The sequence below is a fragment of the Abrus precatorius genome, unplaced genomic scaffold (assembly GCF_003935025.1).
Source record: "Abrus precatorius isolate BTA unplaced genomic scaffold, Abrus_2018 Scaffold2, whole genome shotgun sequence".
NCBI lineage: Eukaryota > Viridiplantae > Streptophyta > Magnoliopsida > Fabales > Fabaceae > Abrus > Abrus precatorius.
Genome location: NW_020874362.1, coordinates 16,022,660 through 16,046,053, shown reverse-complemented (window position 1 = coordinate 16,046,053; position 23,394 = coordinate 16,022,660). Strand labels below are relative to the sequence as shown.

Here is a 23,394-nt window from a genome sequence, read left to right as displayed (position 1 = left end):
TTTTTGAAAATCAAGGTTTTATATAAGTTTATACTTTTAATTATTTCTTTCCTTCCTTTCAAGTCCTAACTTCTTTTATGAGTATTTGAAAAGTCTCACCCCTCTCTTTTATTCTTGTTTTGGAAATCTTCGATATTATGTCTAGGGGCACAGGTACACTCGAGGATTGTAACAAGATTTTGTTAGCAAGATTGCTACGTCAAGAAACATAATTGTGTCAGTCGAATCATGGTCGCACAATGGGATTCCTATGCACGTATGAAATTTCATAGGTTAACTAGGGTTATTAGAGTCAATGGGTGAGTAATTCTTTGATGTTGGATTTTTACTAAATTGGTATGATACTAGTTAAGGATTTAATATTTACCTTGTGAACTAATGTGGTATGGGACGCATTAGATCCTTGGAGTAAGGTGTAAAGTGGTACGGGATGCCTTATGCCTTGTCTGAATGTTAAGTCAGTCTCTAGGGCTACTAAGGAACAAAATCTGATAAGTTGCTTGTAATTAAAAATGTGTTTGCTTGATTAAAATATACATGTGAAAAATTGTGTAAGAATGATTTACCAAGATAAGAGTAAGGATCAATTTAGTTTGGGTAAACAAAAAAAAATTGACATTTTTGTCGTTAGAAAAAGGTCGTCACACACACACTAAAGTGGAGCACCCTCTATGCACATTAGATTACAAATGAGCTAATATATTTATATGGCTACATATGTTAGTCAAAAACAACTAGCCCTAGAAGCTCTTCATTTTCTAATTTATTGCAAATTTAACACATTTAGAGCCAAGACCAACATACTTTTAGCAACAAACCCAGAACAATAAACAAAATGTAGAAAAGTAAATAGTGAGGTGAAAGCCCAAACAAAATGAACCCCATTCTGACTTCTGAGTAAAAATAAAACAAAGTTATTAAAGTATAATCACTTACTAATAAGAACCCACACACAATATAATAAAAATAACACATAACAGAAAAAACAACACAAAATTGTTGAGAGTGGGCGATTATGAAGGAGCTTATGGCCATGGCCATATTATGAGGGAGAGAGCTTCACGAAACTTATGAGTTTAAGGGCATTATTAGTGGTTGGAATAGACTAAGGATTATGCAAACTCAAGGAAAGTGCAAAAGAGGGTGTTGTGGGACGAGATATATTGCAGTTTTAGGACACTAGTGACTGAGAGGAAATGAAAAATAAAAGAAAAACTATCACGACCCCTTTTATAAGGAACCGAGAACATTGTTTCTACATCACAAACTTATTTAAGATAAATAAATAATATAGAATATAACTATGAAATTCTCTTCTCATTCAAAATAAAACAAAGTTTCTTACAACAAATATCTAATAAAACAACACAATATTACATTTAGTTCATAATATTCAAAATACCCAAAATTATACTATGTAGCTCCCTCTACATGAGGTCTCAAAATATAAGGAAAAAGGACAAAGATGTAATATTACTCGACTTCAGCTTCTAACATTTCTCCACTGGCCCCTCAGCCTGTGAAGTAAATGCAACACCTGCTACATCTGCTCACGTACCACCGTACGATCATCGCAGTACACACGCACACAACGACATAGAAGGAATTGCAAGGGTGAGCTTACAAAAATAAAATAAAATCATGTATATAGAGCAAAATATTTCTCACAGCAATAGCCTCATGCATTTCCAGTCCATCTAATACACAGCATGAAAATGGTTTCTAACTGGTTTCACAGCCTAAATAATCCAAAAGGAACCGAGCCAGTTCGAGAGCGACCCATTCTGGTATCTGGATCAAAACAGCACAGCACAGCAGCTCAGCATGAACTTACCGTTACACGTCTACCCACCTAAACATGTAACTCAGCTCTATAATGATGCAAAACATATTTTTCAGCATGATGCACACTGCCAAAATTATTGTAACAGCTCAGCTAAGGCAAGTTTATAATAGATCAGCCAAAATCTCATCATTTTAAATCAATTAACAGCAGTTACAGCTTAGAAAATAGCTTTTATTCAAAAGATCTAACAAAATTCATATAAAAACATCTTGAAATAACATATTAAACCGTTCAAAATGTAGTTCTTAGGTTAAAGTAAGCTCCCCTTACCTCAAAAAGATGATTCACACTAGATCTACCGAATATTACTTATTTTAATGCAAGATTCACCGAAGATTTGGCTTTAGAACGAAGTTTCTCCTGAGAACACCATGAACTTCTATGAGAAAGAGAAGGAGAAGAGAAACGAACTTTAAATTTAGCTTCAAACTTAAAGAAACTTACTTCAAATCCTTCAGAATAGATGTAGAATCTCAGATTTGGCGAGAAATTTAAGTTTAGGAGGGTTTAGTATGAGAGAAAATGGTAGTATACAGCCTTAGAACCTTTGAGAACCTTGAAGAGGAATGAAGAAATGAAAATTTCGTGTGAAGCCCCTTGTTTATAGAAATTTTTTAAAATTTACTATTCACCGCCGGAATTTACTGTTCATCGCCGAAAACATTGTTCACGCTGGAAACACTGTTCAGGGCATTATTCACGCACGAAAATACTGTGCACACGTACTGTACACGCACTGTACGCGTATGTGACGTCAGCCATGATGTCATGATGATGTTAGCAGTCACTGTACATACGCGGTTTTTACTGTTCATACACGGTTTGTACGCGGTTTGCACTGTTCATAAGCGGTTTTACTGTTCATTCAACACTGTTCATACAGTACTGTTTATTTTTTTTATTTTTTTTATAATTTCAGACTCCATCTAAATCTATTCCAGTACCAAATAATCCCTCAATTAACATTGAACAAGTGTAAAATATTATAGATTACTCAATAATAAATCACTAGCCTGACAATTCTCTCCCCGAAAATAAATTTTCATCCTCAAAAATTTCATCGCTCAGAGAAAAGATGAGGGTACAACTCTCTCATTCTTTCCTCTAACTCCCATGTGGCATCACCTGTTACTGGATCCCAAACAACCTTTACTAACCGAATAGACTTACCTCTAAGTTCCTTAACTCTAGTATCCTCGATATGAGCAGCTGGGACCTCCATAGACAAATCATCTCGTAACTCCACAACATCAGGCTCAATTACATGAGAAGAATCCAGAACATACTTTCTTAGTTGCGATACATGGAAAACATTATGTAGTCCTGACAACTGAGGTGGTAACGCTAATTCATAGGCTACTGGTCCTCTACGATGTAATATCTGATACAATCCTATGAACTTAGGTGTAACTTCTTGGCTCTTAAAGCTCGCCCCACACCTGTAGTGCGTGATACTTTCAAGAATACGTGATCACCAATCTCAAATTCTAGAGGTCTTCTACGTCGGCCAGCATAAGATTTCTGTCGACTTTGGGTGGCTCTCAGCTTTTCTCTAATAAGTTCAACTTTCTCTTTAATTTCTTGCAGCATTTCAGGTCCAACCATCAAATGTACTCCATCTTGGAACCAACAGATAGGGGTTCTACACCTTTTACCATACAGAGCCTCAAATGGTGCCATATCTATACTCGAATGGTAGCTATTATTATAAGTGAATTCTACCAAAGCAAGCATATCCTCCCAATTACTCTTTTGCTATACAATACAAGTTCGCAATAAGTCCTCTAAGATCTGAATAGTACGCTCAGATTGACCATCTGTCTGCGGAAGATATGCAGAACTCAACCTCAACTGTGTGCCCATAGCTTCTTGGAAACTCTGCCAAAATTGAGAAGTGAATCGAGGATCCCTATCAGAGATAATACTAGAAGGTACTCCATGTAACCTGACAATCTCTCTAATGTACAATTCTGCTAATTTTTCCAAGCTAAAAGTCATGTTAATTGGCAAGAAATGCGCACTCTTGGTTAGCTTATCAACTATGACCCATATAGCATCATGATTTTTAACTGTTCTAGGTAGATGGGACACAAAGTCCATAGTCACATGGTCCCACTTCTACTCTGGAATTTCCATCGCCTGCAACTCTCCTGGAGGGCTCTAGTGCTCCGCCTTTGCCTTCTAGCAAGTCAAACAAGCTTTAACAAATTCAACTATCTCTCGCTTCATGCCTGGCCACCAAAACATCTGTTTTAAATCTTGATACATCTTGGTAACACCAGGATGAATGTTGAGATTACCCTTATGTCCTTCTTCTAGAATTGCTCTCTTTAATTCAGTATCTCTAGGGACACAAACTCGACCTTGCCATTTGAGAATACCATCAGCACCTTTACTAAAACCCTTTGCTTTGTCTGTCCCTAAGAGAAATACAATCCGACATAACATCGGATCCCACAGTTGTTTGTCTTTAATTTCCTGTAAGAAATTATTAGTCACCACAATCAGCTACAACTAATCTTTTCAGGTGATAAGTCTACATGTATGTTCAGGTCTTGGAATTGTTCTACCAAAAGAGTTTCACTAACTCTTAAGGAGAATGCCTGAACCACATTCCTACTTAATGCATCGGCCACCACGTTAGCTTTTCCTGGATGATATTGGAGCTGAAAATCATAATCTTTAAGGAATTCTACCCAACATCTCTGCCTCATATTTAACTCTCGCTGATCAAATAAATACTTCAGACTCTTGTGAACACTATACACATCAAACTGAGCTCCATAAAGATAGTGTCGTCACACCTTTAGAGCAAAGACCACAGCAGCTAACTCAAGATCATGAATTGGGTAATTTCGCTCATGAGTTCGCAATTGGCGAGATGCATAAGCTACCACTCTCTTATCTTGCATCAACACACATCCCAATCCGTAATGTGAAGCATCACAGTACACCTCGAACGGTCGATTAGTATCAGGGAGAATCAACACCGGCGAGGAAGTTAATCTCTGCTTCAACTCATTAAAGCTTTGTTCACATTCCTCAGTCCATACAAAGGGTTGATCACGACGAGTTAACCGTGTTAATGGTGCAGCTATCTTCGCAAATCCCTCTATAAATCTCCGGTAGTAACCTGCTAGGCCCACAAAACTATGAATCTCTGTGGCTGTCTTAGGCCTTTCCCACTGCAACACCGCTTCAACTTTGGAAGGATCAACTGCAATTCCCTTAGCTGAAATAACATGACCAAGGACTTCACTTCCTCTAGCCAAAACTCACACTTAGACAATTTAGCATACAATTGTTTCTCCCTTAAAACACTAAGTACAGTCCTCAAATGTTTTGCATGTTCCTCTGACGAACTAGAATAAATCAAAATATCATCAATAAAGACTACCACAAATCAATCCAAGAAAGGTCTAAAGATCCGATTCATGTAGTCCATAAACACAGTTGGAGCATTTGTGACTCCAAAGGGCATCACTATATACTCATAATGGCCATATCTAGTGCAAAAAGCAGTCTTAGGAATATCTTCATCCTTCACTCGGATCTAATGGTACCCAGACTTCAAATCAATCTTAGAGAATATCTTAGCACCTGTGAGCTGATCCATCAAATCATCGATCCGCGGCAACGGGTACTTATTCTTAATTGTCAATTTATTCAACTTGCGATAATCAACACATAATCTAGAACTGTCGTCCTTCTTTTTCACCAAGAGAACTGGTGCTCCCCAAGGCGATACGCTCGGCCTAATCATCTGTTTCCGCATTAGATCCTCAATCTGCTCCTTAAGCTCCATCAACTCCTTCGGCGCCATTCTATAAGGTGCTACAGACACTGGCTCAGCTCCAGAAATCAAATCTATAGCAAACTCCACCTCTCTACGTGGAGGTATTCCAGGAATATCCTCTAGGAAAATCTCAGGGAATTCTCGTACTACTGGTATTGACTTTGCTCCACTTCTGCATTCATAACTCCCAACAAAACAAAACAAGATACTCCCTCACCTAAGGATGTTTCTACTTGGCGAGTAGAAATCAATTCCACACAGCCTTGCTACTCAGGAAAGACTAAACACCTCCGGCCACAATCAATTAGCACACAATTGGCAGTTAGCCAATCCATACCCAAGATTACATCTAACCCTGACATCGGGATACAAATAAGGTTTACTTTGTACTTTCGTCCCTCAATTACTATGGGGCACCTAACACAAACCATCGAAGTCTTAATCGAACTTAAAGTAGGTGTCGATACTACTAATTCACATCCTAGATCGCTCACCGGTAATCCTAAGGTTCTCACACAAATGTCCGCAATAAAAGAGTGTGTGGCTCCAGAATCAAACATTACAGAAAGAGAAGTACTTGCCACTACCGCTGTCCCCTGAACGAGATCTATCACCTGGGCTGCCTCTGATGTAGAAGTAGTGAATACATGTCGCTCTGCTCTCGATCTAATTCTCGTTGGAGCTCTAGTCGCTTTAGGTCTCACAGCGTGCAAGGCACTAGCAGAAGACGAAACTGCCCCACTAGGCGTAGGACAGTCCCTAGCAAGATGCCCTGGCTGTTGGCATGAGAAGCAAACTCTGACATCAGTCTATGGGCACTGGCTCAGGTAGTGTGGCCCACCACATCTGAAACATCTGACAATCTGCAGCACTGAGGCTCTAGGGGTAGAAGAAGTTGCTCCCCTAGGCTGAAATGTAGAGGTAGCAGTCCCTACTAGCACCGGGGCTGATGCTACCGATCCTCTCGACTGAGATGGTCGAGATTGTTGTTGGCTTAGCGACCGACTGTAGGGGCCCTTCTTAGCACCCTTACCTCCATTACCATAGCTACTAGCAGCTCTACTAGATGGAGCTTTCCCAACTCCACCAACATCCTCTGCATTAAGACTCTCTATAATGATGGCTTGATCCACCAAGTCAGCAAATTCTGTGATCCTAAGTGGGATCAAAATCCTCTTTATGTCAGTTCTCAACCCATCTGAAAACCTCTGACATCTCCACTCCTCCGAGGTCGGGTGAGAATAAAATCTGTAGAGCCGCTCAAACTGTATTGCATACTCATAGACTGATGAGTTTCCTTGCACCAAGTTTAGAAACTCCCGCTCTTTGGCAGCACGAACATGAGAAGGGAAAAACTTTCCCATAAAACTACTTCTAAATACAGCCCAAGTGATGACTTCACCTCGGGCCTCCAACATAGCACGAGCTCCGTGCCACCACATCTCTGCATCCCCTGTCAGCATATAAGTAGCATATAACACCTTCCTCTCCTCGGCGCAACCCATAGTTAGGAAGATCTTCTCAATCTCCCTGATCCAGAGTTCAGCAGCATCTGGTCCATCCACCCCCGTGAATTGAGGAGGATCATTCTTCCTGAACTCTGACAACCCATGGTATTCAGGAGGAGGTGCAACTGAGACAGTAGCTGTTGCTGCCTGTGCTGCAGCAGCGGCTTGGTTTGCAGCTTGCTGCTGCTGAATCATATCTAGACTCTGCCTAACAGTGGCTGCCATGGCCTCCATGGCGTGAGCCATTTGGTTCACATCAGCAGGAGGAGGGTTTGTAGCAGATCTTCTTGGTCTAGCCATCCTAATATATAGACTAGCTTAGATTACTAACGTTTAACATATTCAGCAATACCACCACATAGCTATATTCACAGATTCAGCTTACAGTGATATATTCATATTTAGTATATCATAACAATTTAATCAATTTAGCATTGAGCACAACATCATATCAACATTTCACACAGCATAGCAAACACACTTATCTCAACAATCATTTACAACTTAGCTCAACAGCCTCTTATTCACACAGTATGACTCACCTATAACTCACCCAAGTATCATATACCAAGTTTCCTACATCAATCATGTCTGAGAACTGAGGTGATCAAGCTCGTTCCCTCACAACTTGATGAATAGAAATCATGATATATGATTCACAGCTAAAACTCACATGTCTAATATGCACAATTGACGCCTAACAACCTCACCCTATAGGTTTACCTAGACCATGCTCTATACCACTAAAATGTCACGACCCCTTTTATAAGGAACCGAGAACATTGTTTCTACATCACAAACTTATTTAACATAAATAAATAATAGAGAATATAAGTATGAAATTCTCTTCTCATTCAAAATAAAAAAAAGTTTCTTACAACAAATATCCAATAAAACAACACAATATTACATTTAGTTCATAATATTCAAAATACCCAAAATTATATTACGTAGCGCCCTCTACATGAGGTCTCAAAATATAAGGAAAAAGGACTTAGATGCAATATTACTCGACTTCAACTTCTAACATTTCTCCACTGGCCCCTCAGCCTATGAAGTAGATGCAACACCTGCTACATCTGCTCACGTACCATCGTACGATCATCGCAGTACACACGCACACAACGACATAGAAGGAAATGTAAGGGTGAGCTTACAAAAATAAAAAAAAATCATGTATATAAAGCAAAATATTTCTCACAGCAATAGCCCCATGCATTTTCAGCCCATCTAATGCACAGCATGAAAATGGTTTCCAACTCGTTTCACAGCCTAAGTAATCCAGAAGGAACCGAGCCGGTCCGAGAGCGACCCATTCTGGTATCTGGATCTAGACAGCACAGCACAGCAGCTCAGCATAAACTTACCGTTACACGTCTACCCACCTAAACATGTAACTCTGCTCTATAATGATGCAAAACATATTTTTCAGCATGATGCACACCGCCAAAATTATTGTAACAGCTCAGCTAAGGCAAGTTTATAATAGATCAACTAAAATCTCATCATTTTAAATCAATTAACAGCAGTTACGGCTTAGAAAATAGCTTTTATTCAAAAGATCTAACAAAATTCATATCAAAATATCTTGAAATAACATATTAAACCATTCAAAACGTAGTTCTTAGGTTAGTGTAAGGTCCCCTTACCTCAGAAAGATGATTCACACTAGATCTACCGAATATTACTTGTTTTAATGCAATATTCACCGAAGATTCGGCTTTAGAACGAAGTTTCTCCTAAGAACACCATGAACTTCTATGAGAAAGAGAAGGAGAAGAGAAACGAATGGTAAATCTAGCTTCAAACTTAAAGAAACTTACTTCAAATCCTTCAGAATAGACGTAGAATCTCAGATTTGGCGAGAAATTAAGTTTAAGAGGGTTTAGTATGAGAGAAAATGGTAGTATACGACCTTAGAACCTTTGAGAATCTTGAAGAGGAATGAAGAAATGAAAATTTCGTGTGAAGCCCCCTTTTTATAGAAATTTTTTGAAATTTACTGTTCACCGCCAGAATTTACTGTTCATCGTCGGAAACACTGTTCACGCCGAAAACACTGTTCAGAGCACTATTCACGCCAGAAAATATTGTGCACGCATACTGTACGCGGATGTGACGTCAACCATGACGTCATGATAATGTCAGCAGCCACTGTACATACGCGATTTTTACTGTTCATACACGGTTTGTACGCGGTTTGCACTGTTCATAGGCAGTTTTACTGTTCATTCGGCACTGTTCATACGGTACTGTTCATTTTATTTTTTTTTATAATTTTAAACTCCATCTAAATTTATTTAGTACCAAATAATCTTTCAATTAACATTGAACAAGTATAAAATATTATAGATTACTTAATAATAAATCACTAGCCGGACAAAAACTATTTACATCAATTATGCTTAAAACTATTATAAAAAGTCTTTTTACGTCAGTAAATCTTCAAAATAATTTCTACAACAGTTAATTAAAAATTAATCTAGAATTTGGTCTTTAAATTTTAAATTTGGCACTGTCAAGTTATTGATTAACTATTTTAAAAACTTATTATAAATTATTATTTTTAAACTAGTAACATTTAAAATTCTTTCGTTATATTTTAAAATAAATTCATCGTCAAACTTATTTTACATCCAAGATAAGTTGTTAACGAAAATAAATTAAACCTAAAAAATATATATTCGTATCTTAAAAATATTTTGCAGACATCTAATCTTTTCTTTTATCCTTTAGAAGTCTATTCCCTCGAACAACAATTTGTGTACACTACCTAACCAACAAGAGCAGAGAGCATTTTGGAGTTACAGAAAGTATTGGTTCCCGATAGTTTTTTTCTTTCAGCTCCGATTGTAAGTAAATTAATATGCTTTGACATTTGTGGGGCTGCAATACCTAACGAACACTTTCTGCCTTTTTTGTATTCTTTGTGCCCCATTCTTCTACCAAAAACCAAAATAATAGCAACAAAAGTATGCCGATAATAGTAGAATTTTCACATCACCTGATGAGTTTTGTATTACTCCAGCGTTATTCTTGATATATTATGTACGTAATATTAAGACAACTTGACATTTATATTGCAAGATGAACTGTGTTTGGTCAGAAACATCATTGACCAACAGCAAAAAAAAAAAAAAAAAGAAAGAAACATCATTGACCTTGTCTGGCTTAACTAAAAGTTGATATATTTTAGGTACTCAGAGAATAGTTTTCTCAATCATTTACAGATTAAACGTAACACGTGTGCGTTATTTACATGGTAACTTTAACTAATATGTCAAGCTCGATTATAAAAAAAAAAGTAATGGCATCTATTCAGGTATAACATTTTGCGGAACAATTAAAGGAAAGAGGGTATGGGAAGAAATAAGGAATTTCTCTGAACTTTATTCCGGTAGTCATAGGTTTGAGGACCTATTGCTACAAAAAGAATGAAGGAACATTAAAACGGGAAGCAGCTAAAAGCACTGAATTGAGCAAAAAATTGGAGGGGGGCAGCGTCCCTGAATAATTGACTTAAACGACTTGTCAAGAAGAAAAAAAATTACAAAGAAATGAGAAACTCAATTCTGTGCTCTAGCCCGCCGAAAAGGCGCTCTCCTACCAAAGCTGGAAAAAAACCTTGGCCCGAGGATCACCTCCCCGTGCAGATTGCCAAATGTTAGGCCTGCACAAAGAATGTATAATTTTTATCCTAATTGGTTAATATCTTGCCGCTGCTTCGACGATCAATCATCTGAATTTTCCCTGCTGTTAGAAAGCCCAAATAGCTTACTGTAGTTAGCAAGGTCTCCGTTACGTAAGACCGACGAGCCAGTAACTTCAAAATTCAATTCATTTCAATCTGCTCTCTAAGCCCAGAAATGAAGGACCTTGAGTATTTAAGCGCTTTTGACCAATCGCTATGGAAGGCAGTTCCCTAAATGTGTGCTGCAATCTATCTCTCCGGCAGTGATGTGATCGTCTATTCGCTTCGTCATTACTTATCTTATATCTTAATGATATGGGAATGCTATTGCCCCTTGCAAATCTGTCCCTCGAGGATATGTTGCCTTCAACTTTATGACTAAAAGCATTACTACATTTGTAGCTCGATTCCTTGCTCTTGCTGAAATCCATTGGTTGCATACTCCTTCCCTCGTGAAGGACTTTCTTCAATTCTTCGAGTCCCTGCTAATCATCATTGGCCCATGCATTCATAAACAAAGAATTAGATAGTTAATTTAAGAACACAGAAAATATTAAGAATGTAAGATATGTACGCTCCAAAGGATAAATTATTTGTTAGACCTCATCTGCACAGGTTATTTGGACTAAATCAACAATCATTAACATGTTGCCACTTTTAGATTAAATAAATCCTGTGCCACAATTATTTTACATTTAAAGTAATGATGTATTGATTGTTGATTAGTACACAACTCACAGTCTACACAAGTCTCTCAGCTGAGAGAGCCATTAGACAAAAAATCATGGTTAAAATATATGACAATACCTGCTGCCCAGAATGCCTTGAAGACATAGCACCATTTACATTTCTCCTCTCTGCCTTCAGAGAAGAAGGGCGCTTTACCCTAAATATCCCTGAATCAGAATCATCACTCTCGTTATGCACAATGAGCTTCATGTCTAATTTATGAACATTGTCCATATATTTATTTGGCCTTCATAATGAGCAGGGGACATAAAAGAATCAGAAGTATTGCTGGATATTCTTTCACAAATCTTTTCAAAATCAGTAATGCCTAATTTTAAGTAAGCTTCTCCCACATCCTACAAGAAAGATAAGAAAAGGAAATGTAACTCCCAATGCAGGAAGATGCAATGATGATATTTAAAACCAATAGACAGTGACTTACAATGTTGGGAGCAAAGGATGTCGTCTCAGAAGGCTTTTTAAGAGAACATAAAGCAGATGCAGCTGAAGAAAAAGAAACCGCAGATACTTCAGGTTTAAGATTTTCAAAGCAATGTCCTGAAACAATTTGAGTTTGTTTCCCACACTTTTGACTATCAGTAGACTGCTTTCGGGTGGTATAAAAATTGGTAACACAATCAAATTTCATCTCACAATAAGGTGTGTATCCATTTGCCTCAGCCCTCTGGAACATATTTGACAAAGGATAGGAATACACGTTTTTGTCACTTTTCATTTGCTTTCGTATCTCATTGAGTATTCCATCTTCCTGCTCAAATCTTCTGGCTGCAGCTTCCATGTCTGAAGCATCTTCCCTCAGACAAAGCATGTATTTTCTCCCACAGGTGAAGCCAACAGACTCTATCTCTGGATTATCAAAATTTAAAGACATTAAGAAATTGAGAAAATTGCACCATTAAAAAGGTATGCATGATTTAATCAAGATGATAAATCAATTAATGATGTATTCATCCTGAGGAAGAGAATAAATATAATGGTTATCTCATTACTATGCACAAGATATGGAAGAAAGAATTGACTATTTATGTGACAACTAAATATTAAAAACAAGCCTTTTCCACTAGGTAGGATTGGATCAACTCCACCATAGTGTTCTAACATAAATTATGTACACAAACAATTAGGCTACCGTCCATCTGATCTACTCAACCACATTAAGGTAAGACTTCACATTCTTTCCTACAATTGACACTACCCCAACTTTCTCTCTATGCACTAATTCCTAATCATATCCTGGGAATAATAACATCAAACAAGCAATACAAGACCAAGCTAAAGCAAAGTCAATCTGATTTATTAGTCAGCAGCATTGAGAAAAGCTTACCATGGCGCAGGCATACTGGATGCATATGACATTCACAGTCAACATAAGCTACATAACTGTCCCGTTTGCAGAGGCTACAGAGAATTGTACCATGAGAATGTGAAGAAACACTGACATGTGCCCTTGATTTCATTAAGAACCAGCGAGCACAATGCTGATAGCGCATCAAATTAACAAATGAAATCTTAATGCAAGTATGAGATAATAAATCTTCAGAGTTGGAATCTTCAAGTTTTAATCTTTCACAGAGCAACATCGCCTCTTTACATAGAAGTTCTTCATGGGGCAGCAAAGGAACCCTGTGAAGTGCTGCATATCTTTGGCTTGCAATCGCACCTAAGGGAAACCAATCACCTATTGCAAAATTCACAGCTTCTCCACAGTTGAAACCTAAAAATTAATGGAAAAACAATTAGAATTTGAGACAATAATTGAGTTGGACTTTTTTGAAACTAAAATGTACTGAATATTTTCCAATTAATCTTACCATGACTGAAGCCAGCATGATATGCTCTGGGGAAGGTTATTACAAATTCCCCTGGATTTTGAACAGCCTTGTAGACAGGGACTTCATGCTTTAACAAAATATTAGGTGGAAACAGAGTTGTTTTCCCTAGGAGAACATCAAAGGCTCCATCTTCCCCATCAGTTGACAAAATATCATTAGTATATACGTGTTCTCTCACCACTCTTTCAAATTCCAAAGCTGCATGACCTGGAATGCCATACCAAGTTTTGGATGCCCCACAGTGATGATAATTTATGCTGTCATAACAATATAAATATCATTAAATATTAAGCAGGAACTTCTCTTGACTTATGATGTGTTAGGTAGAATTTATGAAAATAAGTAACATATACCTGTATAAATAATGATCTTCTACATGCCAAGCAAACATGCTAAACAGCATTCCAATGTATAGCATGGGTTCTGTAACTCCCTGAAATAAAAACACAGTAAATGTCATGGATAAGTATAAACATTATTTTTGATCAATATGAGGAAATAGCTGTCATACCGGAATTGATGTTTCCAGGAGCCGCAAAATAGAGTTGGGCAACCATGAAAACTTCTGAGATCATAGACAAAAATGTACTTCACCAAGTTAACTAAAATACTAGATCAAATTTGCCAAAAAAAAAAAAGAGAGAGAATGTCAGATCACAGTCCAACAAATACAAGAAAAAGATATCTCTATACTAAATAGTGTAAATCAATATCAACATGGAATAAATTGAAGGATTATTACAAAAGTAAACAGAAGGGAAAAAGAAAAATTGCATTGCCTGGATGTTATGCAGCCCAAGCGACCCTTGAGAGAGCCCAAAAACAGGAGTGGGTCCCAACTCCCTTAAAGGGTCACACATCCACTTTCTCATTTACATTACCTATGCTACGTTGCGTACAGGATATGCAGCATGACTCAAAAAGTAAAACCATGTAAATAGTAGTATCTTAAGAAACTAATGGCAATTACTAAGAGTGTTTGGAATGGATTATTTGTTCTTATTATGTGAAAAAGCTGTTAAAAATACTATTCAATCTTGTTTGGTATTTGTTAGAAAATCAGCTTATAAACTTTTATTAATATTTTAACAGAGGAAACAACTTATTTAAAATAAACAAAATATTGAAAGCTTATGATTGAAAACTATCCCCTTATTTTCTGGCTAACTTTTATCTTCTCGCTTTATCCTCTGAATAATTGATTGTTTCAAATACAAAACTAACAATTACAAACAATTCCATATCCTATTTTTTAAGATTCACTATAGAAAAAGTGATTCTTTTATACAGTTCAAACAAAAATAGATTATTTTAAAATCAATTATCACATAAGATATCGAAACATTAAACTTATTTTATATTTTTAATTTTATATATTAATACTCTCGACAATTGATATAGATATTATTATTCAAATAATTTATTTTTTAAAATTAATCCCAACATACTAATTAATATAACGTAATAATGAAATAATGGCACATAAATGCAATAAATGCCATAACTTAACCATCGAGACTACACGTGACCAAATAAATAAAGGAATTAACAGATATATACTTTCCTAAGAACAAAAGTTTACAAAAATAGAATACATACAAATGTATGAAGAAAATCTGAAAATATTTTAAAAGACAGGCACTGTACTTTTACTTATCGGAAATATTTCCTTTTCATCATGATTCAGTGAGGAAAGAGCAATTAAAAACAATCAAGAGGCAGATGAGTTAAAGCAATCGTAACGTAAGAACCATCTTTTGTTAGAATTATTTCCTCGTCTATAAATAAAGAAATTGAGAAGTGAACAAGCAAAGGAACAAACATTTGAAAAAGCAATAAAAATAAAAAAGAAAGAAAGAAACTAGTTGAACTAAAACCTTCAAATTCCATTTGCTTTTCCCAAGATGATCAGTGGGCGAAGATGAAAAGGCACTGCCATCAACATCACATGCATATTCAACAGTTTCCATCTTCCCACAACCAATTTCATTCCAGAACTCTTTCTCCAAATATGTGGCAGGAAGACGTCCAGTACTGCAATATCTTTGTGCAAAAGTCTTGTTGGCCAACTTTTCAAAATCACGAAACGTATAATTTCTGAATTAATTACAGCCATATTAAAAATTAAAATCCAAAGGCGATAGATAATGGAAACTACAACATTGACATATACAGTAAGCAAACTAACATTCCACTCATGAAAAACATGAGTTTGTCTTCAGTATCCCATTCAGCAAGACGAAGGGGTTGCACTCTAGTTGTAAACTTGAATCCTGATTGCTCCCTCATTAAAACAACTCCAGCAGGAACAGAAGCACTCAAAGGTGAAATAATCTTGCATATACCTGAAATTTGTCATGGATTTAAATAGAAAGCAATTGAGTTATAATTTGGCATTATATTGGTTTCTAACAAATCAAATATCTGATCTGATGTCCAAAGATTCATGAATCATGAGTTAAAAGATTTAAACACGGGAAATTTGACAATTGGTACAGTAACAAACTTGAAATAAAGCTAGAGAACAAAACCAAGCACCTCATTAAAAGCATTAAAACATGTAACCTTTCTAAACCAAAAATGGAAACTATATAAACTTTTAGTTGAATCCCAGGTGAAAAAAGTTCTAATATTCTGAGCAAATATTAATATATTGAATGCATGAATTCAAATACAAAGCTTCTGTACTCAAATACACAACGAAATATTTCAATATTTGACCCTAGAGAACTTTTGAGTCTTTTTTCTTTTTAAGAAAGCTTTTGATTCTTGAATGAGCTTTAACATATTCCACCTCATAATATTCAAGTATTCAATTTCAAAACACCCAAAGGAAGCTACAACTCAATACTAGCTTCCGTCAGATTTTTGTGACAGAAAAACATGCATTCAATTAGCACTGTCAAATACAGCCTTCTAGCTTGCAATTTTCAAATTTCAGAATTTAATGACACCCAACCACCTCAAACAGCTATTTAACCAAGTTAATAACGGTAACTAGACAAATTCTTGAACATCTGGTTTACATTTTATAAATGTATTTACTCTTTACCATTTATTAACCATCTAGAGCCAAATTTCACAAATCCATGTCTGCCAATAGATTTTCAAATGACAACAATTACAATATCCAGACTATAAGAGGTTTTGATCCATCCTCCAACTAACTAATTCCTCTTGCCAAAAGACCCCCTCTACTTCCCCCCGTAGGCTTTTATATAGCCAATACAATCAGTAAACACCCCTAATTAACTCTCTTGTATGTTGTATCCATAACAAACTCATCTAGAGTAATAGGAATTCATTGTACAGTGGCCCCATATTCTTTCTTCTAATATAGACCTTTTTAATTAAAGGTAGAGTAACAAAATTATTTGTTATACAATCATTATTCAATGGTTGAGGGTAAGCCATCCCTCTTGAGTGATAAATTTGTAAGGGCATCCTATCCTTTGAAACAAGACAGTAAGAGGCTATTTGGTCTGGAAAAACATTTTCTATTTTCATTTGTCATTATAAAAGTGACCCTTTATTTTTATTTTAGTTTCCAGTTTTCAAAAAATTTGGGGCTGTTTGGTTTTCAAGAATGCTTTCTATTTTCAATTTTAATTACAAAAATGTCACATCTTTACATTGAAGCAATCTTTATCCAGTTCAACTATAAAATGTTATTATATTTTAATGTGTACCTTTATTTGCATTTATGAGCTTTCTTTATCTTTGACCCTATAGATGCTACTTGGAAACTAACATCAAAGATTGACTTGTGTATAAAGAGCTTAGAAACTTCAAGAAGATAAATAACTTCAATATTATTTTATTAGAAGATGCTTCCATAAATAGACCATCTTCAATAGAACCAGTAACATATTGGAAGCCGTATCTGATATTTAAAACTGTTTACTTAGCATAAATAAAGGGAATGCTATTGAAAATGGCTCATTTGTTCCAACAAAAGTTGAAAATGGTCAAATAATCTCTAAACCAATACCAATAAGTGAATGATGCGAGGATAAGAAATAGAGAGCAGAATTATCAAAGTTGAAAACATCACAACTGGTGCCTTAGGATATGATGATTATGTGTTTCTTTATTGCACTAATGCTAAGAAAAAGAATAGCATAGCTTCCAAACAAAAATATGATGAGGATGAAAATAGAGGCTCATTCAACACCAATGAAGAAATCAAGAAAACTATAGTCTTAGGAGTCAAGAAACTTAGGTAGTTTTCTCATAAAAATTATGAATGAAGGAACACCACCAAAGAACTACTTTGCCAAAATGGAAAGCTCAACTCAAGGGCAACCAATATAAGCTACAAATGTAATAACCAGGATATGTACAAATGGAGTGCCTACCATATGAATAGAAGGAGAAAGATATGAAAGGAGAAATATCAAAGACAAGAAGGAAAAGAAAGTATTAGTTACACAAGACAATGACATGGATTCTACAAGAAAATCCAAAAATGATGAAGTGTCCAATCTCAACCTAGATTCTCAACCAACATATGACAAATTGCAAAATGTCAATGGGATGAGACAGGAAGTTTTGGGTTTTCATGATTAAAGAGAAAAATGAATTTGGATAATGAAATTACCCTTATTAAAAGTATGTAAATTCAGCAAATGTCACTTGGAATTCTCATGAGCAGCATTCATCCGCTTCATCTTGGTCAACTTACCATATCCAAAAAACAACTTTATCAAATTTTAAACTTTTAAAAGCCCTTGCCAAAATTACTATTGAATGAAACAACTAATATATTATTTAAAAAAAGGAATTATTATATAAAAAAAGAGTGATATAAATGTGAGAGGTTAAGAAATCATCAAGAACTATACCAAGAAATGAGAAAAAAGCCAAAAATACAAAGAGAGTAACATTCAACTCAGTACAACAATGTCTCTGAAGATACAACATTAATACTATTTAAAAAAAAAAAAAAAAGATGAGGATCCAGAAAGTTTGAGAAACAATTCTAATAATATTCAACAACCATTTGTGAGTGAAATGGTCACAACGTATCATCTTTCACTCTTAAGAATAACTTCATGGCACTAATGATTGGGTTCTTAAGGACTGGTTGACTAAAACAAACACACAGGAAACAAAAAGAATTTGAAATATTTGACATTAAGAAAAACTTGTATGTTTGAATTACTTTCTCCATATGAAAGAAAGCAAGTTACATAACATGCAAGAAGATAACTCTCGCTTCTAAGATGTTAAATCAACTTTCTTTTTCCTAATTATTAAGATCCTCTTCTCATTTATGCATCGATAAATAAGTAAAAGAAGTAGAAACCTCGGAGAATGGGCACAATTATTAAAACCAGGAAAACAAGAAAACAAAATTTACAGAAAAATTATATTAATAAGTGTCTTGATACTGCATTTATGAATGTCAATCTACTTCATATTTTTATTATTAAATAGAATAGAAGTGTTTTACAAGTCCCAATACTGCCAACTAAAAACAGCATTAGATTTTGGAGGTTTAAAAATTTAATTAACTATCAATCATCAACTAATCACAATTTACTCTTTAAGATTATTCATTGCTGAAGCCTGAAACAAATTTCATAACCAATAATAATAATAAATTTATATAAAGAACCAAAAGAACAGCACCATACACCATATCAGCAACTAAGGAATTTCCCAAAAAATTAAAGTTAAATAAAATAAATAAAGGAAAATTGAATTCATCAATGAATGCACTTAAAGCTATAATATTCTCGTATAGATGGCCAGTTTGCAGCATACACTGCCCTCATCATTTATGATTTTCTCTGTTACACACTATCAATGCCCTCCAAATCCCCCATCTTCCAAATAAAGCTCAGCTTAAGTGACACGGATAGGGTAATGAGTAATGACAGTCTTGTACATCTGAGAGGCCCTAGTTTACTATTATCAACTCAAAATACAAAAGTGAATACACAGTAAATTAAAGGAAAGATTAAATAGAGCACACTCATACCAAATTTAGAAGCTTCAGGAGCTATTCTTTGCAAATAACCCAGGGGATCCTCAAATTCCTCCTTTGTTGGATAATATACAGGACACTCTGGAATTTTCTGAGTCCATTCCTGCTTGGTAAAGCCATCTGCATCACCATGCAACCTCACACCACATGATGCAGAAGCTCTAAGAGCATCAACTCCACTTCTGTTCATCATATTAGCAATGCTTGTTGTAGTGGCAGTTGCAGATTTGGCTCGCTTAATCCTTTTACGCTTCAAAAACTCTAACCCATTTCTAGCTTCCATAGATAAACGTCCTCTTCCTTCCACCTATTAGGTGTTTCATCATTTAATGCTCAGATCATCAAAGATGTAAATAGGACATATTGCAAGCACAAAAACACAAGTATATCAATAAAATGAAACTCATCAGTTCCATCAACTCACAATGAACTGATGGAAGAAATGCGTTAAAAGCATCATTGGAAGTCTGAATTAAGGTGAAATTAGTCAAGCAAAGCACTTCCCTTTGATTCATTACTAATAAATGAACTAATGAGGCATCAATGCATAACATTATTTCTAATACATCTACTCATTCTAGTCTCGAAAGAGTTTAGTACAGTAGAGAGAAAGAAATTCTCTTTGAACGTAACCAAGTGAGGAATCTCACTCCTCTATAGTGAGAAAGTGTATAAAGTAAAGAAATCAAGAGTACATACACCCGCCCTTATTAAAGTGATTAAGTTTACTGAAGTACTTTAATTCAAATCAAGGATAGATACATACTTAGTTTCTAACCTTACATACTTTCTCAGGCAAATCCAACAAGTTAAAACAAATCGTTCCCCACAAAAAAGTTAAAAGTACAAAAGAATATATATATAGTCCCAATGAATGCAAACTAACTTCGGCATACGGTATTTGTTGTGGGAGCAATAAAAGTCATAAATGATAGTATGACCGTGAGTTACGTCAATCCTGAGCCAAACGCAAGTCACTAACTTTGGAGTACGAAGCGCTAAGACAACAAAAATTGACTTACCGACTGGATGACCGCGACGCCGACTTGGAGTTTTGTCAACCAGAAAAGGCATTCGAATTCTATCCGAATTTAGCGAACCGCAATCCGATACACGAGTCAACAGAAAATTATCCTTTTATAAACGTAAAGAAAATTCAATGAATGCATGCGCTGAAATTTGAATAGTTTCCTCTTCGCAACGTCATTACTTATTCCCCCACCATAAAATAAGCCAATTAAACAAAAGCCAGTATCAAACATCTACACGCAATACAATGAACCATTAAAAGATAATCCAAAAAGAAAAGTTTGTAGGCCAAAAGCATTATTAACCCTCGATGAAACAAAATCCTCAACAAATTCCTATTGTAGAAAAATGGGGGGAGACAAATCACGAGACCAATATTTGTTTCTTAAAATTTTCAAAGGATAATTTCGAATCTCTAATAACAAGTGAAAAAACATCCACTCGCGCAAAATTCACATTAAGCATCAATTAAAGACATGAATCGTATCACACCGTAAACCAAAAAGTAAAAAGAGGGGAAAATCAAATTACAGGGTGAGATGGAAATTTCGTATTCACAGAAACAAATTACGAGAAATCGTGTTCCAAACGCAACGCCAGAAAGCAAAAACAATTCCCGAGATCTGAACAATGAAGCAGAACACAATGCACTTCGCGGAGAGTTTGAAGCGTTAACTCAATCAATAAAAAAAAACAAAATTACATTGAAAAAATTGTTCGACAAAGCACAATCGACCTACCATTTCATTACGAAGTCGCTCCCTATAGTTCTCCGTCTTCGTTCACTTGAGCGGAAAATCGCCAAACAACACAAGAATGCAATCACAAAATGGATACAAATCGCAGAGCCAAACCCTAGATCACAATCCTAAAGATTGAGATTAAGAGCACGTGTTAAACGACATCCAGGCTCGCCACATTCTCCCAAAAAGACGTGTACAAGGTCGAAACCAGGTCACTGACAGATCCCACGCCTTCTACGACCTACCTCCGAATATTTTTACAAAAATGCGAACGCTTCAATGAGGCAGCAACAGAAGATTCCTCCGGTGTCGCGAAACGAGGTCGCTGGGAACGGAAACAGTTTCAGGCGGTGGAAGAAGTTTTCCGGCGCGACAAAAAAGTGGATGAGGAGAGAGAGGGGGGAAAGGGAATGCTTAGAAAATCGAAAAAGAAAAAGAGAGGGATAACTTAATAGTTTTATTTTAATGTTAACGTTAATGCTTTATTTATTTGCTCTGAAAAAAAGGGAATCAAATATTGACTAATTATTCGTTTCCCTTAAAATATATTAATAAAATCCATTAAATAAACTCAGACGCGAAACGTGAGCACGAAGCGGTAGTTGGAAAGTTGGTTCAACTAAAAATTTTGGCGTCCAAAACGCGCTTCTCAATCTGCGTTTTGGAGGAAATACATGCATTGGCAATGAAACGCAATGCCGTTATAATTCGCAGCATTTATTGGCGGGTATAGAAATTGAAGAACCGGTAATTACCAGCGTAAGCATGAAGCGCAGGAAATGGCAGTATCACGTGCGATGCAACAGCGTTTGGTTTTATACAAGATAGGTTCTAAACCCGAATGGACTATTTTCACCCGCTGAGTTTAGTCTCGCTAAACCAAGACTGAAGGGTATATTTTGGAAATTTTTTGCGAGAAAAAACCGCCGCCAAGCCCAACCCCTACGTGACTCGAGCTTAAAATTACACATTAAATTAAATTAATTCTTATATGTTAATTAATGTAATCAGTAGCATAAGTCTTATTTATTTAAATAATAATATTTAAAAATTTTACTTTCCTAATTTTTTTTTTCTATTTTGAGTATTGTCTTTACTGCACACTTAACACATATTCACTAGTTTCATATTTGTAACATGTAATATTAGTTATAGTAGTTTTAAACTGTCTCAATTTTAAAAAATTTGTAATTAATTTAGCTTTAGCATTGAGTGGGACTTTGAATCTAATTTCAATTATTTATACTTTTGACAATATATTGTCACATATTAAAAGTTTTATAAATTCAATTTTAACAATTTCTACTTAATTCTAATGATTTAAAAATTTCATATTGTTAAAAGCTTCATTATTTTGGAAAGTAAGTTTTATAGCAAATTGCATCTACCAAAACAATGAAAAGAAAAATTTATTATAAATTACACAAAATATATATCACTTCATCTCTTCTCTTTTTTTTCTTTCTGCATGTGAAACTAGTTCGTAGTAAATATCTATTAATATCTTTTATTATCTTTTAATTAAGACAATTTTGTTCAACGAAATAATATTATTGTAAGTCGTAAATTTTTCTTTTTCAGTATTTAACGTAAATGTATTCAATAAAACAAAATCATATGTTAAGTTATAACAATCTCGTTAATTAATTCACTTATTCAATAGTATACATTGTAATTGATAGATTATGTAAAAATATTTATATTAGTAGTAAATTAAATATTATATGAACAAATTTAATGAAATTAAATATTATATTAATTAAGAAATTAATTCACGTTTATTTAATATAATTTTAATACATTGTTCAGTAATCATATAATAATTAATTATATGTATACATATAATTACGTTAATATTAATATGTATAGTGTCAAAAATTGTACACGATCAGTATATTTTAATTAATTTTTTATTTTAAACAATAAATATTAGATGAATAAATTTATTATTAAGTAGATATTGCATTGATTAAAAATTAACTTACATTTATTTAATATAATTTTAAAACATTCTTCGGTAATCATATAATAACGAATATATATATATATATATATATATATATATATATATATATAATTAGGCTAATATAATTTGATTATAATATATTTAAAAATAGAGTATTAAAATTTATTAAAATAAATAAATTACTTATTGAAACGATACAAAATTTATCTCACAAAATTATTTTATTTACAAAGTTTTAATA

At 34.9% G+C, this 23,394-nt stretch overlaps 1 protein-coding gene and 1 pseudogene across 1 annotated transcript; both read right to left on the bottom strand.

Moving 5' to 3' along the window:
* Positions 1–1,732: 1,732 nt before the first annotated feature.
* Positions 1,733–7,450, bottom strand: LOC113859521. The gene is made up of 5 exons (XM_027492271.1): positions 6,503–7,450; positions 6,220–6,418; positions 5,565–5,761; positions 3,017–3,101; positions 1,733–1,791 (listed from the first exon to the last, which is right to left on the bottom strand). Exons 1-5 carry the CDS (start codon positions 7,448–7,450, stop codon positions 1,733–1,735), a joined length of 1,488 nt encoding a protein of 495 aa, XP_027348072.1.
* A 3,537-nt stretch (positions 7,451–10,987) lies between these two features.
* LOC113859520 lies at positions 10,988–21,454 on the bottom strand (annotated as a pseudogene).
* Between the last annotated feature and the right edge of the window lie 1,940 nt (positions 21,455–23,394).